The sequence below is a fragment of the Piliocolobus tephrosceles genome, chromosome 15 (genome assembly GCF_002776525.5).
Source record: "Piliocolobus tephrosceles isolate RC106 chromosome 15, ASM277652v3, whole genome shotgun sequence".
Classification (NCBI taxonomy): Eukaryota; Metazoa; Chordata; class Mammalia; order Primates; family Cercopithecidae; genus Piliocolobus; species Piliocolobus tephrosceles.
The window spans coordinates 49344519-49363798 of NC_045448.1; the positions used below are offsets into that span (position 1 = coordinate 49344519).

Genomic DNA, 19280 nt, shown 5'->3' on the forward strand with positions numbered 1-19280 from the left:
TTTTAGAACTGATACACAAAGGACAAAGAGAAAGGAATCAAGCCTATCACTACGGAAAACCACCTAATTGCAATAATTAAAAATAAGCGAGGAAGTAAGAAACAAACGATATGCAAAACAAACAGAAAACAACAGCAGGAGTACAGTCCTCACCTATTAATAATCTTGAATGTAAATAGATTAAATTCCCCATTTAAAACATATAGACTGGTGAAATAGATTTTTTTAAAGACCCAAATATACGCTGCCTACAAGAAACTTACTTTACCTGTAAAGATACATAGACTGAAAGTGAAGGGATTGAAAAAAGATATTCCTTATAAACAAAACCCAAAAGTGAACAGGAATAGCTATACTTACATCGGAAAAACAGACTTAAGTTTAAAGATGTAGAAAGAGACATAAATTAACATTATAAAATAATAAAAGGATCAATTCAGCAAGAAATCATTACAATTGGAATATATATATGTATATATATTTTTACCCAGCACCAGAGCACACAGATATAAAAAGCAAATATTATTAGACCTAAAGGGAGAGATAGACCACAATGCATTAGTAGTTGGAGACTTCAACACCCCACTCTCAGCATTGGAGAGATTGTTTAGAGTGAAAATCAACAAAGAAACATTGGATTTAAACTGCACCACAGACTAAATAGACACTTAGAACATTTCATCCACCAGCTGCAGAATACACATTCTTATCATCAGCAAATGAAATACTTTTCAGAATTGGCCATATTGTTAGGACAATAAACAAGTCTCAAAAAATTTAAAAAAATATCAAAATTATCTCAACTACCTTATAATACCACAATGGAATAAACCTAGACATCAATAACGAGAAACATTTGAAAGCATATACTACATGGAAATTAAACAGCACATTTCTGAATGATCAATGGGTAAAGAGGAAATTAAGAATAAAATTTAAATCTTTCTTAAATGAAAATGAAAACACAAAATACCAAAACCTATGGGACAGAGCAAAAGCAGAATTAAGAGGCAAGTTTATAGCATTAAACCCCCATATGAAAAGGCAAGAAAGATTTCCCAGCCTCAAATAAACCAATTAACAGTGCAACTCAAGGAACTAAAAAAGCAAGAATGAACCAAACCAAAAATTAGTAGAACAGAAAAATAATAAATATCAGAGCAGAAATAAATGAAATTAACAGTAAAATAATAACACGAGATCAATGAAATAAAAAGTTGCTTTTCTGAAACGATAAGCCAAATGAACAAACCATTAGCTAGACTAAGAAAAAAAGGGAGAATTCTCAAATAAAATCAGAAATGAAAAACATACACAATCACAGTAGCAGTAGTAGTAACATTGCAGTGGTTACTAAAAAAATACAAAGGATCATTAAAGATTGCTATGAACAAGTATCCACCAATAAATTTGAAAACCTGGATACATTCCTAGACATACATAACCCACCAAGATTGAACCAAGAATAAATAGAAAGTCTGAATAGACCAATAATAAGTGAAAAGTTTGAACAGGTTATTGAAAATCTCCCAGTAAAGAAAAGCCCAGGACCAGATGGCTTCACCACTGAATTCTACAGAACCTTTGGAAAATAATTAATACCGATTTTTCTCAAACTGTTCTAAAAATTGAAGCAGAGGGAACTCTTTCTAACCCATTCTCATAGGCCAGCATTGCTCAGATACCAGACAAGGATATAACAAAAAAAAAAAAAAAAAAAAGAAAAGAAAACATAGGCCAATATTCCTGATGAGGATAGATGCAAAAATCCACAACAAAATCCTAGTAATCCAAAACCAGTAAGACATCAAAGAGATAATACATGAGAATTAAGTGGAATTTATCTGAGAAATGCAAGAATGTTTTAACATATGTGGATTTGTAAACACGATACATTACAGCAACAGAATGAAGGACAAAATTCATATGGCCATGTCAATAAATATAGAAGAAGCATTTGATAAAATTCAACATGCTTTCATGATAAAAACTCTCAGTTGGGTACAGAAGGAAAGTACCTCATCACAATAAAGGCCATATATGACAGACCTTCAGCCAATATCATATGGATTGAGGAAAAGCTGAAAACTTTTTCTCTAAGAACTGGAATAATACAATAATTTCCACCATCACCACTCTTATTCAACATAGTATTGAAAGTTCAAACCAGAGCAATTAGGCAAGAGGAAGAAATGAAGGGCATCCAAATTTGAAAAGAGGAAGTCAAATTGTCCCTGTTTTCAAATGACATATATACAGAAAAACTGGCCAGGCACAATGGCTCATGCCTGTAATCCCAGCACTTTGGGAGGCTGAGGCAGGCAGATCATGAGGTCAGGAGATTGAGACCATCCTGTCCAACATGGTGAAACCTGTCTCTATTAAAATACAAAAAATTAGCTAGGCATGATGACACACGCCTGTAGTCCCAACTACTCGGGAGGCTGAGGCAGGGAAATTGCTGGAACCAGGAGGCAGAGGTTGCAGTGAGCAGAGATTGTGCCACTGTACTCCAGCTCAGTGGCAGAGTAATGCTCCGTCTCCATATCCCCCTCCCACCAAAAAACAAAACAAAAAAAACAACCTTTAAGAACTGATAAACAAATTCAGTTAAGTCGAAGGATACAAAATCAACTAACAAAAATCAGTAGCATGTCTATCCACTAGCAATAAACTAGTTGAAAAAAAAAGAAGGCCATTCCATTTACAAAATCTACAAAACAAAACAAAACCCCAGGAATAAATTTAACTCAGGAGGAAAAAGGCCTTTACAGGGGAAACTACAAAACACTCATGAGATAAATTGAAAAGGATACAAACCAATGGAAAAACATACCAATCTCATGTATGTGAAGAATTAATATTGTTAAAATAAACTTACTAAATAAAGCAATCTAAAGATTCAATGCAATTACTATCAAAATACCAATGCAGTTCTAGGCACAGTGGCCCATACTTGGAACTCCAGCACTTCGGGTGATTGGGGCAGAATGATCATTTGATTCCAGGAGTTCAGGACCAGGCTGGACAACATAGTGCCCATCTATTTAAGAAAATAAAAAAATAGCTGAGTATGGTAGCACATGCCTGTAGTACTAGTTACTTGGGAGGCTAAGGTAGGAAGGAAGATTGCTTGAGGCCAGGAGTTTGAGGCTGCAGAGAGCCATGATCACACTCCTGCCTAAGACCTGGTCTCTAAAAATTAAAAAAAAAAAAAAAAGTAAAAAGCCAACAACAATGCCGTCATTCACAGAAACAAACAAACAAACAAAAAAAAATATTTAAGCTTGTTTGGGAGGATTTGCTCGGTCTTTTGCCACTGTACCCTGCTTTGAGAAAATCATATCTTGAAAGAACCCTAAATTAAACCAGCTTAATATGAACAGAGTGTTTGCAGTAACAAAAGAGTCTTCTCTTTTTTTTTTGTTTTTTGAGATGGAAGTCTCGCTCTTTCGCCCAGGCCGGACCGCAGTGGCACAATCTCGGCTCACTGCAAGCTCCGCCTCCCGGGTTTACGCCATTCTCCTGCCTCAGCCTCCCGAGTAGCTGGGACTACAGGCGCCCGCCACCACGCCCTGCTACTTTTTATATTTTCGGTAGAGACGGGGTTTCACCGTGTTAGCCAGGATGGTCTCGATCTCCTGACCTCGTGATCCGCCCGCCTCAACCCCCCAAAGTGCTGGGATTACAGGCGTGAGCCACTGCGCCCAGCCGTCTTCTGTTTTCAAAGGAAATCTTCATCAGTGCTGTAAATATGTCAAAGACCTGTTTGCACTCTGATGTTTCTTGTAGCACTATCCACAATAGCCAAGGTATGGAATCAACTTACATGTTCACAAATAAAGAAATGGATAAAGAAAATGCTATATATATTATATATAATATATATGTATGTGACACACACAGTGGAATACTATTTAGTGATGAAAGGGAGCAAAATTCTATCATTCACAGCAACACAGATAATCTTGGAGGATATTATGTTAAGTGAAATAAGTTAGGCACAGAAAGGGAAATACTGCATATTCTCATTCATATGTGGAAGCTAACAAATTTGACCTCAAAGAAGCAGAGAGTAGAATAGTGGTTATTGGAGGCAGGGAAGTCTGTGTGGGAGAGGGGTACCCAAATATTGGTTAATAGATATAAAAGTACAGCAAAATAGGAGGAATAAGTTCTAGTGCTTTATAGCACTATAGGGCAACTATAATTAACAACAATTTGCTGTGTATTTTCAAATATGTAGAAGAGCTGATTTTGAATGTTTCCAAAACAAAGAGATGATAAATATATGAGCTGTGAGATATGTTAATTACCCTGATTTGATCATTACCGAATGTATATATGTATCAAAATAGTACACTATATTCAATTATTTACAATTATTTTGTGTTACAATTATTATAAATATGTACAATTATGTGTCAATTAAAAATTAGAGAAAAGGAAAAAAACTGTGGAACAATAACGAAAAGAAAAAAGTGGTAAGGCATGAGGAGTTTTGTGTGTGTGTGTGTGCGCATGCATGGTGGGGCAAATATGGAAGATGACATCATTTATGAATTTAGAAAATATTACTCTATGATGAAAAAGGATGAGGGAGAGGGAAGATCATGCTGGTAAATGGGGACAGCACAAGTTGAAGGCTGTTGCAGTTACACAAGTGCTCTGATTTAAATGTTTTTTTCCTCCCCAAATATCCTGTTCAAACTCAATCTCCACTCCAACGTTGGGAAATGTGGCCTTTTGAGAGTGGTTTAGGACCCACACCACAAGGGCCCCATCCTCATGAAGAGATTAGTGTTGCCATTTAAAAGGGCTTTTGGGAGTAGGTTCTCTCTCTTCTGCCATGTAGGGACATGTTTGTCCCCTTTTGCTTTTCCACCTTCCACCTTCCACCATGTGAGGACTCAGCAAGAAAGCCCTCACCAGATGCTGGAGTCTTGATTTTGACCTTTCAAGTCTCCATAACTGTGAGAAAATAAATTTCTGTTCCTTGTAAATTATCTAGTCTGCAGTATTTTCTTATAGCAGCACAAATGGACTAAGATATCAAGGAAAGATTGTGGTAGCTGGAGAAAGAGATGAGTGGATAGGTTAGACGTGTAACAACAAGGTAAAAACAACAGGGCCTGGTGTTGTACTTCAGTACGAAGTTTCTAAATTCTGATCTTGGCTTTAAAGAATAATCAAGGGATCTGAGAAACTGTAAATTCTGAGTACAATCTGATAAATATGCTGTTAATATTATGAATACAGGGTTATGGTTTGGAAGAACTTGGAAAGTTCTGGAAAAGCTCTGTAGAAAAGTAAGCATTTCATCTGGTCCCCGAATGACAAGCACGATTTTATGAAGTGAAATTTTAGACAGAGGGACAGCATCTACATAAGAACAGTGTGAAAGTATATTTTGTTCATTTGTTTATTTGTTGATTCATTCCCCTGCAATTATTTTTGATCCCTTTATGTGCCAGACATTGTCCAAAGAACAAGCTTTCACATTCTAAATATGCAATATGATGTCTGGTAATAATAGTGCTTGGGGAATAGAAAATTGTTCCACCTGGTGAGAGTGTAAGGTACACAGTACATATGGTGGGAGATAAAGGGTTTTGATTCCTGTGCCAGGAACTTATGACTTAAATCTGTAGCGAGGAGGATCCCTAGAAGTTCTTCTGCAAGAGAATTTGGACAGTGCAAGTCTGGCAGCAGAGTGGCAGGACGATTGGAGCTGGGATAGGCATGGAAGCTTCATACAGTAGGCTATGTAAGTCCTGATGAGACTTTGGGTCTAATAGCAACAGGAATCAGAAGAGGGCTGGATATCAGAGTACATCTGAGAGGCAGTCAGTAGGACTGGAAGAGCACCTTGGCATAAGGGATAGAGAATGAACCTGAGTCAAGGGAGACTGGATTTTCCTTGTTTGGGAACCTGGGCAGATGGTGACATTATTCACTGGGCAATATGGGAAGATGAGAAATTTAAAAATAAAGATAAGCTAGTTCTGAATATGTTGAATTTCAGGTATTTACAGTTCACTCAGATTTAGATGTTTAGGCATCTTTCCAATTCACAACAAGAATTACGGTCTCAGAAGAGAGGTGGAGGTTGCAGATGAAAGTTTAGGAACCCTGGTAATAAGACGTTATCTGACAACTGGTCATTTGAAGGTGGAACTAGAAGAAAAGAAAATGGCCAAAAATAGAGCCCTAGAATACCTAAATTTTTGAAGGGCAGTTGAAGAACAAGAGAGATGAAGAGAACTGGATATGGAGCAATCTGGGAGGTTAATAGGGAGGCAGGAGAATGTAGTATCCCAGAAGTTAAGTGGGAAAAGGGCGTTGAGGAGAATGACATTAATTAAATTAATGAAATTTAGTTTCATTAATTAAATTCATAAATTAATGAAATTTAAAGACTGCATATAAGGTAAGTAGAAAAGGATAAAGTAGAAGTCATTGGATCTTGTAGCGATGGTATTTTTGAGATCTTCAATAGAATAATTTAATAGTGTTGAAGAATATTTGGCCAAATAGTGAGTGGGCAGGCTAAGAAGTGATTGAAAAGAGAGGATAGAGAGGCAGTGAATGTAGGCAACTCTTTCAACACAGCGGTCTTGATGGGGAAGAGAGAAAGAGGTAGCATAATAGGAAGGTGGAATTTATACAGAAAACTTTTCTTTTATTCTTTCCAATATGGATAGGTGAAAGTTGGTCACGTGCAGAATGAATGAAAAGGACTTTGTGATTTGTGGAGAGGGAGATACTGAAGAAAAGGCCAGTATTTATTAAGTTCAGGAAACTGATTAACAACTGGAGGAACACAAGTGAAGGAGATAAGTCTGGAAAGGAGATGAGAACTTCTTGGTGACCAAGAGTGTAAGGTGAGACAATGGACAAAGGTGAGCATGGAGACTGAGGAATACCCAAGTCTCCTCAGGTTCAGTTCAGTGCTGGGCCCTCTGCTAGAAAATACTTTGAAGCCTTTTGGTATTAAAAAAAAAAGATCAATTTTATTTTGGCATATCACTGTGTCAGTTCAGGCTGATTAATGAAGACATGAGGTAAAAATGTACAAGCTGTGTTTGGGCAAGTTGGGTTACTGAGCCAGCTGCTGTGTCTCTTGGATTGTTGCTCTGTCAGCTCAGCTCAACCATTCATATCATCACAGGAAGGTCTTGTTTGAGGCTGAATACCCAACGAGGGGTCATTCATTGCTGGATTAAACTTGATTAAAGTAGCTTATCTGTGACATCTGAAATGCCTGTCTTTAGAATTCTATGAACTTATAGTGATGTTTAGGGATACAGGGATACCCAGTAGTCATTTTGTCTATGTTAGCTCCAGGCGAGGGAATGGTGAATTCATCCAGGAATGCATCTTGAGCACAAAGCTCTCCAACTCTACTGTTTCCCTGGTTACTTTGGTGAACTCTGTTCAGGTTTGTGTCCCCATCTTCTAATCCCTGTGATAGTTGAATGTCCTCAATGAGGTAAACCCGGAAGATTACAGGTCTTAAATTGGGCTCTCCTCCAACATGGGGATAGAAATTGGAAATCACATAAGCCCCTTTTAAAAACTCCTTTCTTAATACACAGAGGAGGAAACCAAGACCCTGAAAGGTAAAATGCTTTAATCAAGGTTATGCAGTAATTTTATATTAAAACTAACACTGAAACCAGGATTCTGACCACCCTCCTTTAAGCAGGTGGCTTAATTGCTGGAACATAATGACATCTTCTATACTTCGTGATTCTTTTGTTAATGGATTCCTTTTTTGCTTCTTCAAACTCCAGGAAGTACTATTCTTAAAGGGATATAAAATAACCGAAAAGATAAATTTAATGACTTCAAGAAAGAAACACATGAACTAAAGTTTTTCTTTCTTGCCTTGCTTTCATTCCCTTCTGTATATCCTCTGTCTATTCATTGCTATAGTCACTGGCATTAAAATCCTGAATCCTGCCTGTCTCACTGCAGAGAAGAACATATTTCCCTGGCCCCGAATGCTCAGGAGGTGGTACCAAGAGCCTTAAAAGGGAGGGAGGATTACTTTAAGTGTGGGAGGATTTGCTCTGTCTTTTACTACTGCACCCTGCTTTGAGAAAACCATGTCTTCGAAAAACTCGAAATTAAACTAGCCCCCAATGTGAACTGAATGTCTGCAGTAACAAAGGAGGCTTTTCTTTTCAAAGGAAATCTTAATCAGTGCTGTAAACTTTTCTAGTACTTTGAAATGTTTATACATCAATTACTACTTGCCTGCATATATACCTTGGAAACAAGAAGTCTAGAGAATCTCTACAGCATAGATGTTAAGTCCTGCTGTCAATTAAAAATTAATCATAAATAGTAGAAAGTATCTTTGAGAGAGAGTGGATGTCTGCATAAAAAAAGAGGGTTTGGTTTAGGAAAATTCCATTCACAGGTACTCTGGGAGCAACCCCTTATTTGAGAAATGACAAAAATTGCTTGGATTGCTCCTTTGCTCATTTCAGTGGCCTAACTGAAAGACTCCACACTATCATTTAGGAACCATGGTAACACAATAAAATATGAGGAGATGCAGAAAGTTTGGCTGACCATGTCAGTTCGGCTACTAAGTGCAGATAATCATACTAGATGTGGTCTGAAGTTACTCCCTATAGCCCCCTTGAGGCATTCATTCACAGCAGTGCCAGGTACATACATTTTCTCCAGGTCCCCAAATCCTGAAAATGCACCTTTTTGGATGACTCGAAGCTTGGTGAGGACAAACCTCCTGCAAAGAGAGTAGAAATAAAATATCACAACCTATTTATTAATAAGTAATTGAGTTGTTAATGTATTAATATCAGCTAACAGCTAACATATACTAAGTGCTTGCCATAAAGTAATGTTGAAATTGCTTTTACATTCTCTCTTTTCATCCTGTCTACAAGTAGTGATACTGGCATTATTAGTCTTTCCATTTTGCATAAGGAAACTAGAGTTTAGGGAGAATAAAAAACTTACCCAGGGTCACATGGCTGATACATGACAGAGATGGAATGTGAACCTTGCTTGTTCCTACTACCCTGTGTTGCCTTCTGTAGCCCTGTATGAGGCCTGTTCTCTTTCTCTACTCCAACCCCCATTACCTCTTCCTTTATTGTCATTCTCAGCTGACCTTGACTCCTATTCCAAGATGAAAATGAAATCAATAGAAGAAAATGTCCTTATACTTTCACAGGGTTCACTGCCTGATCAACCTGCCTGCACCTGTGCTTTATACACATCGCCTTCTCTCCTGGTACTGTGAGTGAACTGTCCAGGGTCCTAAGAATAGCTTCTCCAATATACACTAGGTCTCTCTCCCTCTCTGCTAGTCCCAGTAACCACTATGACAATTTTCCACTTTCTTAGACACATTTTATTCACCTTTTCCCCCTTCTTTCCTGGATTCTGCTTACTAATATAAAAACATGCCATAATGTCTCTCATCTAAAAAAAAAAAGTCTTCTCTTAACCTCAGTTGCCTTCAGCTTTTGCCATTTTCTTCTGCTCAAAATATTTGTCTCATGCTTGCCTCAAAATTCCTTCCAATGGCTCCTCATTGCACTGAGGGAGAAATCAAAGTTGTTTACAAAGGCCTTCAGTGCCTTACAAGAGCTTTCTGCTCTTTATTTCCATAGACTCTGTATTCTCAATTTTGACAACTAACCTTTGACCATCCTGGTCTTGTCACAGTATCCTCTAGCAATTCCTTGAACATGCCAGGTTCTTTCTGGCTTAATGTTTCCACATTTGCAGTTCTTTCTGTTTGGAACATTTCTCTCGCAGATATCCTCATGGGTTGTTATCTCAGAATCCCATGTGCTCAAATGTTACCATTTTAGTGAAGCTTTCCCTAACCACCTATTTAAAATGATAATCTCCCAAACTTGGCCCAGACCCTCTTTCCCGCTGCTTAAATTTTTCTTCATAGAAATTCTGACATGTTATATCTTCTGTTTATTTGTGTATCCATTTATTTGTTTCTTCCTCATAACTAGAATTCAAGCTCCATGAGGGCAAAAATGTTTGCCTGATTTGTTATGATTGTATACTAAATACCTAGAGCAGTGCTTAACATGATAGATGGTCAATAAATATCTGAATGACTGAATTGAATGGCTATTAAGCCCTCTCAAAATTCTAGGTTTGAGGTTGAAGTTACAGTTGACCCTTTGAAAATCTTTATAATAAGAATAGGATTCTTTCCCCAGCCTTCTTGCCTCTGGCTTTTTCTTGCTTTGTAACTGATTAATAGGGATTTGGTTTTCTTTCATCTTTAACGTATCTTTTTATGAGGCAGTCTGTGAGGAGGAATTGTAATCAAATACCATGGACTTGGATAGTTTCATAAATATTTTATTGTTTTAACCTTCTATTATTTATCGGTGTTAGTGAAATTTCTGTTTCAGACAGAGCTGCTACTCAGGCAATCAGGTCTTTTCTTTCACCTTGTTTGTGCTTGGCTGCTAGGTATACCAACCCTATGGTGAGGAATCATGAGAGAGAACCTTCTGTGCTGTTGCTACCCTGGAGGAGTTTATATACTTGCTGTGAAGGCAATACCAGAAACCTTGAGATTGCCAGAAAACAGTTGAGGGCTATAGTTGATATAATAGCAATAAATTCTTTACAAGGATTAAGAAGAGAAAGATCCCAAAGTACATAAATATATACTGTCAAGAGTAGATTAATTTTGAACCCAAGCTTCAAAAATATTAGATCATACTAAAAGCATTGTCTTTATTAAGCCATTTAAATAAAAGGTGATTTAATTTAAGATAACAAAAGATTATCTAATTCTAGAATATCCATGCAAAATGAATCGAAGTTAGCTCAATACCCTACCTTAATTGTACTCTCTTAACCTTATTAATACATACAATTTCCTTTTGTTCCTATTTAATGCAAGACAGAAGAATAACGAAAATAAACCAATAAATGAAGATAATAAAGTTGCTTAAAACTACTCAACACTCTAAAAGTTTCAAGGAAATTGAAACATTAAAGTAAAATATTAATTAATGAGATGCATGGAGACTGTGGTCTTGAATAATAAACTCTTCTATTTAAGAACGTCAACTAGAAAGCATTTGATTCAGCCCCAGTAGTGTGCATGTTTTTCTAAAATTTCCAAGGACTATGTCTGTATTAAGTGGTTCAAGCTTATTAACATAATTAAATATTTTTGACACTTAAAATCTTCATTGACCTCTATTTCCTGAAATGTTATAAACAAGATAATCTGAAGATATTTTCATGAAAAATTACCCAGAAGTCTTCTATAAAACATTACAAATATTATTTTAAATGCATAGTAGAGCTTGCAAGGATATGAGAAATCCCCAGGGGCTCAAAGTAAAGCAGCTGAATACCAGATGGAACCCTGAGCAGTGGTGAATGCAAACCAGAATTCTAAGAGGGTAAACTAAAACCAAGGTACCCTGGGGGAGTTTGTGAACTTGGAGGCTAAGGGATTTACATCTTGATACCAAACTGGCACATAAGATGAAATGTGGAGGATGGAATATAAAGATACATTTTCATCTCATACATGTTCTGGAAAGGTATAGAAAATGGAGAACCAACAATTTAAATTACAATGAAATAACATCCAGAAATCTTTCATAACTTATAAAAGATACAAATCCTCAGATCCAGAGATCTCAACAAATTCCAGGGAGGAAAACACAAATCCACTGCCAGACAACTATAAATTAAAACTGTAGAGCCATTAAAGAAGATATTTTAAATGCAAGTGGAGGGGAAAAGACAGACTATCTTCAAATAAAAAATAATTAGAAAACCTTGTAGAAATGTTTTCAAAATTATTAGATTAATGCCAATTTAAAATGCTATAATGTAGAAAATTACTCAAATGTGAGGGTAAAATAAAATTACTTCAGAACAAATTTAATTAGCTATGAATAAACTTCTAGAAAAATAATTTCTTTAAAGGATAAGAAAATTTAATCCGGGAGGAAGGCACAAAATGCAAGAAGGAATAGTGAATGAATAAATTAGTGTTTCTTATTGAATAGGTGAGTGTCTTAGTTCATTTGTGTTGCTATAACGTAATACTTGAAACTAAGTAATTTATAAAGAAAAGCTTTGTTTCACTCATGGTTCTGCAGGCTGTGCAAGAAGCATGGCATCAGCAACTGCTTCTGGCGAGGGCATCAGAAAGCTTCCACTTATGGCAGTAGGGGAAGGAGAACAGGCATCACATGGCAATTGATGAAGGATGAGGAAGGGAAGGGAGATGCCAGGCTCTTTTCAACAATCAGCTCTTGTGAAAACTAATAGAGTGAGAATTCACTCATTACTGTAAGGATGGCACCAAGCCGCTTATGAGGAATCTGCCCCCGTGACACAGTCACCTCCCACTGGGTCACGTTTCCAACACTGGATATTAAATTTCAACATGAGATTTGCAGGAAACAATTATAAGTGGGTTGTCATAATGGCTAGAAGCCCCACCAAGTCAATAAAGAACACTAAAAACATATTGACCAAGAACTAGGTTACAAAGAAAATTAGTATTAAAAAATCACTTTCTTTGGTGATGATGCAATTAAATTACTTTGAAATCAGTAATAAATATAATTAACTCTCCTCTCCCAATACACATACACCCCTGTGGAAAAACCAAAAGCAAAGCAAAGCAAACCAACCAACCAAACAAACAAACACCCTTTTAAGTCATACATGGGTCAAAGAAGAAATCACAATTATAATTAGGAATTATTTGGATTGACCTATAATGAAAATACAACATATCAAACTCATGGGATATAGGTAAATTCCTACCTATAACAGAAATTTGTAGATTTAAATTATTGTACCAGAAAAGAAAACAAAAAATTAGATTAAAAATTAATGAGCTAAGCTTCCAATGCAATAAACTACTAAAAGAAAAATAGAATTGTGGAAACAGAAAATTATGAACCCAATAATTTTTATTCCATTTTTTGCTAGAACTTAAACTTGGAAGTTGTTTAATAAGAAACATTGGTAAAATCAAAGACTGTTGATAGAGATGTTGAGAAGGTAAACACTAAGTTAGACATTATCATTTCATATTAGATCAAGCTTAAGTTTAGCCTACACTACCGTGCTATTCTGCAATTATAAGGTTAAGTTTCTCCTTGAGTTTATTGCTGACATGGGTAAGAAGCTTTCTACTAGTAGCAAAAGGTTTACTAAAATGGTTTCATGGACTCTTATACTTTTAACACTGAAAATGATTGTTATAGAGAAGTACACTTATTCGAATGTTTACTGAAGAAATCTGGATTTACCACTTAACAGTGTAAACTCTGCTTATTATAGAAGGCTTATTTTAACCAGCAACCTTCTGACAATTCACTATGCCTTTGTTGATCTAGTTCTAATTAACAAATTCAGAAGGTATGTGTACATTTCCTTTAAATCAGAAACATAGGCAAAGGCATTATATTTGATACATTTTCATTTTAGAAATAAAGTAAATGAGAGTATAATAAAGTTTAGAATACTTTGCACCACAATTAATATCTTACGGTTGCTTTCACATTTCCCACTCAGAACTAGAACAAGACAAGAATGCCCACTCTTACTACTTTTATTGATAATTGTACTAGAAGTTCTAGTCAGAGCAAGTAGGCAAGAGAAAGAAATAAAGGTCATCCAAATTGGAAAAGAGGAAGGCAAATTGTCCCTGCTTGCAGATTACATGATCTTATATACAGAAAAACCTAAAGACTCTACCAACAACCTCTTAGAACTGATAAATTAATTAAATAAAGTTGTGAGATAAAAAAATTAATATGCAAAATCAGTACCATTTCAATACGTAAACAACATGCTGGCTGAAAGAGAAATCAAGAAGGCAATCTCATTTACAATAGCTACAAAAAATACCCAGGAATAAATTTAACCAAAGTTTCCACAAGGAAAACTACAAAACACTAATTAAAGAAATTAAAGAAGATACAAATGTAAAGACATCCCATAGTCATGGATCAGAATAATTAATATTGTTAAAATGACTATATTACCTAAAGCAATCTACAGATTCAATGCAATCCCTATCAAAATAGCAATGACATTCTTGAGAGAAATAAAAAAAATCTTAAAATTTTATGGAACCACAAAAGATACTGAATAACAAAAGCATTCTAAGCAAAGAGCAAAACTATATGCATCAGTTTCTCAGATTTCAAAAGACACCACAAAGCTATAGTAACCAAAACAACAAGGTATGGGCATAGAAACATAGAAATAGACACATAGACCAGAAGAACAGATTAGAGAACCCAGGAATTAATCCATGTATTGACATCCAACTAATTTTTGACAAAGGTGTCAAGAACACTCTGGGGAAAGGACAATCTTTTCAATAAATGCTGCTGGGAAAATTGTATATCCCTATGCAGAAGAATGAAACTATACTCCCACCTCTCATTCTATACAGAAATGACCTCAAAATGAATCAGAGACCTAAATGTAAGACCTGAAATGATAAAACTACTAGAAGAAAATGTAGAAGTGCTTCAGAGCATTGGTCTGGGCAAAGGTTTTCTGAGTAAGACTTCAAAAGCACAGGAAATAAAAGGAAAAATAAACAAATGGGATTATATCAAACCAAAAAGTTTCTTCACAGTAAAGAAAACAATCAACAGAATGAAAAGATAACCTATAGAATGGGAGAAAATATTAGCCAACTACTCATTTGACAGAGTAACTCAAACATATCAACAGCAAAAAAAAAAAAAAAAAAAAAAACCAACAAATCACCACCAACAGAAAAGTTGCTTAAGAAAATAAGCAAATGATCTGAACAGACATTTCCCAAAAGAAAACATATAAATGACCAACAAATATATAAAAACATGTTCCCTAATCATCAGGAAAGTGCAAATTAAAACCACAATGAGATACTGTCTTACCACAATTAGGATGGCTATCCTCAAAAGGACAACAAAATAACAAATGTTGGTGAGGATGAAGAGAAAAGGGAACACTTAAATTCGGTTGTTGGGAAAGTAAACTAGTACAGATACTATAAAAAACAGTATGAAGGTTCATCAAAAAATGCAAATAGAGCTACTATATGATCCAGCAATCCTGCTACTTGGAATTTATCCCAAAAGAAAGGAAATTACTATATCAAAGAGACATCAGCCGGGCTCACGCCTGTAATCCCAGCACTTTGGGAGGCCGAGGTGGGCAGATCATGAGGTCAGAAGATCAAGACCATCCTGGCTAACAAGGTGAAACCCCATCTCTACTAAAAATACAGAAAAAAAAATTAGCTGGGCGTGCTGGCGGGTGGCTGTAGTCTCAGCTACTCGGGAGGCTGAGGCAGGAGAATGGCGTGAACCCAGGAGGCAGAGCATGCAGTGAGCCAAGATTGCGCCACCGCACTCCAGCCTGGGCGACTGAGCGAGACTCCATCTCAAAAAAAAAAAAAAAAAAAAAAAAGACATCCACACTTCCATGTTTATTGCAGCACTACTCCAATAGCCAAGGTGTGGAATCAACCTAGTTGTTTAACAACAGATGAATGGATAAAGCAAATGTGGTATATATACATAATGGAATACTATTTAGTCATGGAATAAAATCCTTAGACTTAGAATAAAATCCTGTCATTTGCATAAACATGGGTGGAATTGGAGGACATTATGTTAAATGAAACAAGCTAGGGACAGAAAGTTGAACACTATATATTCTCATTAATATATGGAAGCTAGAAAAAGTTGATCTCATAGAAGTACAAAGTATAACAGAGGATACTAGAGGCTGGGAATGGTATGCGGAAGAGAAGGATGAGGAGAGATTTGTTAAAGGATACAAAATTACAGCTAGATAGGAAGAATAATTGCTAGTATTCTATATCACTGTAGGATGACTATAGTTAACAATATATAATTTCAAATAAAAAAGAAGGATATTGACATTCCCAACACAAATAAATGAAAAATGTTTGAGATGATGGGTATGCTAATCACTCTGTTCTGATCACTTTACATTATATGCACTGAAACATCATTATGTTCCCCATAAATATGTACAATTATTATTTGTAAATTATAAAAATTAAAATAAAGATCACATTGCAAGACTTAAATTTGCAATTTAAAGATGAAACCTAAAAGAGTAGAAAGAAAGAATAAAGATAAGAAAAAATGAATTAAAAATGACAATAAAGAGGATCAACAATACCAAAAGCTTGTTTCATTGGAAAGATTAAGACTAGAAAGAATATTTGTTCATAATCAGCAAAGAATAAAAATTGAGAGAGAATAAAAGCCCCCAAACAATTAGAGGCCTGAAAGATGGCACTTAACTATGGATATAACAGATTTAAGTTAGAGAACTCTAAGAGCAATTTTATAACATAACTATTTTTTTTCTTTTGAGACAGATTTGCTCTGTCACCCAGGCTGGAGTGTAGTGCCATAATAATGGCTTATTGCAGCCTTGACTTCCTGGGCTTAATTGATCCTGCCCCCTGAACCTCTCAAGCAGCTGAGACTACAGTATGCACCACCACACCTGGCTGACTTTTGTTTTTGTTTGTTTGTTTTTTTTGGTAGATACAGGGATTTGCCATGTTGCCCAGGCTGGTCTTCAACTCCTCAGCTAGAGTGATCCACCTGTCTTGACTTCCCAAAGTGCTAGGATTACAGGCATGAGATATCACACCTAGACTAACAGTAGATTTGAAAAATTAGAAAACATGGATAATTTTTACAGAAATATATGCTTACAAAAATTGATTCATGAAGATACAGAAAAGTGAATAAATCTGTAATTATTAACAAATTGGGTTGGTAATTTAACAGCTGTCCACTAAAAAATAAGGTCAGTACCATATGATGTTAGAAGTAAATTCTACCCCTTCAAAGGAACAAAAAAATCCCAATCTTATATAAACTATTCTACAGACTAGTGTATTAGTCCATTTTCACACTGCTGATAAAGACATACCCAAAACTGGTCAATTTACAAAAGAAAGAGGTTTAATGGACTTACAGTTCCATGTGGCTGGGAAGGCCTCACAATCATGGCAGAAGGCAAGGAGGAGCAAGTCATGTCCTACATGGATGGCAGCAGGCAAAGAAAGAGAGCTTGTGCAGGGGAACTCCTCTTTTTAAAATCATCAATCTCATGAGACTTAGTCACTATCTTGAGAACAGCATGGGAAAATCCTGCCCCCATGATTCAATTACCGCCCACTGGGTGCTTCCCATAATACATGGGAATTCAAGATAAAAGCTGGGTGGGAGACACAGAGCCAAACCATATCATTCTGTCCCTGGCCTCTCCCAAATCTCATGTCCTTACATTTCAAAACCAATTAAGCCTTCCCTACAGTCCACCAAAAGTCTTAACTCATTTCAACATTAACTCAAAAGTCCACAATCCAGATTCTCATCTGAGACAAGGCCAGCCTCTTCTGCCTATGAGCCTGTAGAATCAAAAGCAAGTTAGTTACTTCCTAGATACAATGGGGTACAGGTATTGGGTAAATACAGCCATTCCAAATGGGAGAAATTGGCCAAAATAAAGGGGATACAGGTCCCACACAAGTCTGAAATCCAGTGGGGCACTCAAATCTTTAAAACTCCAAAATGATCTCCTTTGATTCCATGTCTCACATCCAGGTCACAGTAATGCAAGAGGTGGGTTCACATGATCTTGGGCAGCTCCGCCCCTGTGACTTTGCAGGGTACAGCCTCCCTCCCAGCTGTCTTCATGGGCTGGTGTTGAGTGTCTGTGGCTTTCCCAGGCACATGGTGCAAACCGTTGGTGGATCTACCATTCTGGGGTCTGGAGGATGGTGGCCCTCTTCTCACAGCTCCACTGGGCAGTGCTTCAGTAAGGATTCTGTGTCAGGGTCCCACCACATATTTCCCTTCCATACTGCCCTAGCAGATGTTCTCCATGAGGGCCTCTCCCCTGCAGCAGACTTCTGTCTGGGCATCCAGGTGTTTCCATATATCTTCTGAAATCTAGGTGGAGGTTTCCAAACTTCAATTCTTGACTTCTGTGTACCAGGTTCAACACCACATGAAAGCTGCCAAGCCTTGGGGCTTGCACCCTCTGAAGCTATGGCCTGAGCTCTATCTTGGCCCCTTCAGCCATAGCTGGAGCAGCTGGAACACAGGGCACTAAGTCCCTAGACTGCACACAGTATGGGGACCTTGGTCCTGGCCCATGAAACCACTTTTTCCTTCTAGGCATCTGGGCCTGTGATGAGAGCAGCTGCTGTGGAGATCTCGAATATGCCCTGGAGACATTTTCCGCATTATCTTGGGTAGTAACATTCGGCTCCTTGTTGCTTATGCAAATTTATGCAGCCAGCTTGACTATCTCCTCAGAAATTGGGATTTTCTTTTCTATTGTGTTGTCAGGCTGCAAATTTTCTGAACTTTTATGCTCTGATTATTTTATAAAACAGTGTCTTTAACAGCACCCAAGTCAACTCTTGAATGCTTTGCTGCTTAGAAATTTCTTCTGCCAGATACCCTAGATCATCTCTCAAGTTCAAAGTTCCACAAATCTCTAGGGCAGGGGCAAAACACCACCAGTCTTTTTGCTAAAACATAACAATAGCCACCTTTGTTCCGGTTCCCAACAAGTTCTTCATCTCCATCTGAGACTACCTCAGCCTAGACCTTATTGTTCATATCACTCTCAGCATTTTTGTCAAAGCCATTCAGCAAGTCTCTAGGAAGTTCCAAACTTTCCCACATTTTCCTGTCTTCTGCCTGTTTCCAACCTCTGCCTATTACCCAGTTCCAAAGTCACTTCCACATATTCAGGGGTGTTTTCAGCAATGCCCTGCTTTACTGGTATCAATTGACTGTTTTAGTCCATTTTCATGCTGCTGATAAAGAGATTTCTGAGACGGGGCAATGTACAAAAGAAGGAGAGTTAATGGACTTATAGTTCCATTTGGCTGACGAGGCCTCACAGTCATGGTGGAAAGCAAGGAGGAGCAAGTCATATCTTACACGGATGGCAGCACACAAAGAGAGAGCTTGTGCAGTGGAACTCCTCTTTTTAAAACCATCTGATCTCATGAGACTTATTCACTATCATGAGAACAGCACGGGAAAGACCTGCCCCCATGATTCAATTACGTCCCACCAGGTCCCTCCTATACTAGCCAAACAATATCAGCTAGTAAAAGAAGGAATGCTCTCCAACCCTTTTTATGTGGTTAGTGTAACATTGGTAACAAAACTAGACAGGGACAATAAAAGAAAGGAAAT

At 37.0% G+C, this 19280-nt stretch overlaps 1 protein-coding gene across 2 annotated transcripts in view; it reads right to left on the bottom strand.

Annotated features, from left to right (window-relative positions):
* The window catches only part of FSHR (follicle stimulating hormone receptor), a 194318-nt gene that overhangs the window by 94621 nt on the left and 80417 nt on the right, over positions 1 to 19280 (bottom strand). For both annotated transcript variants that reach the window (XM_023223898.3, XM_023223897.3), the window contains exon 2: positions 8690 to 8761. In XM_023223898.3, the coding sequence (XP_023079666.1) occupies positions 8690 to 8761 (72 nt within the window). The remainder of the gene's footprint in view (positions 1 to 8689; positions 8762 to 19280) is intronic.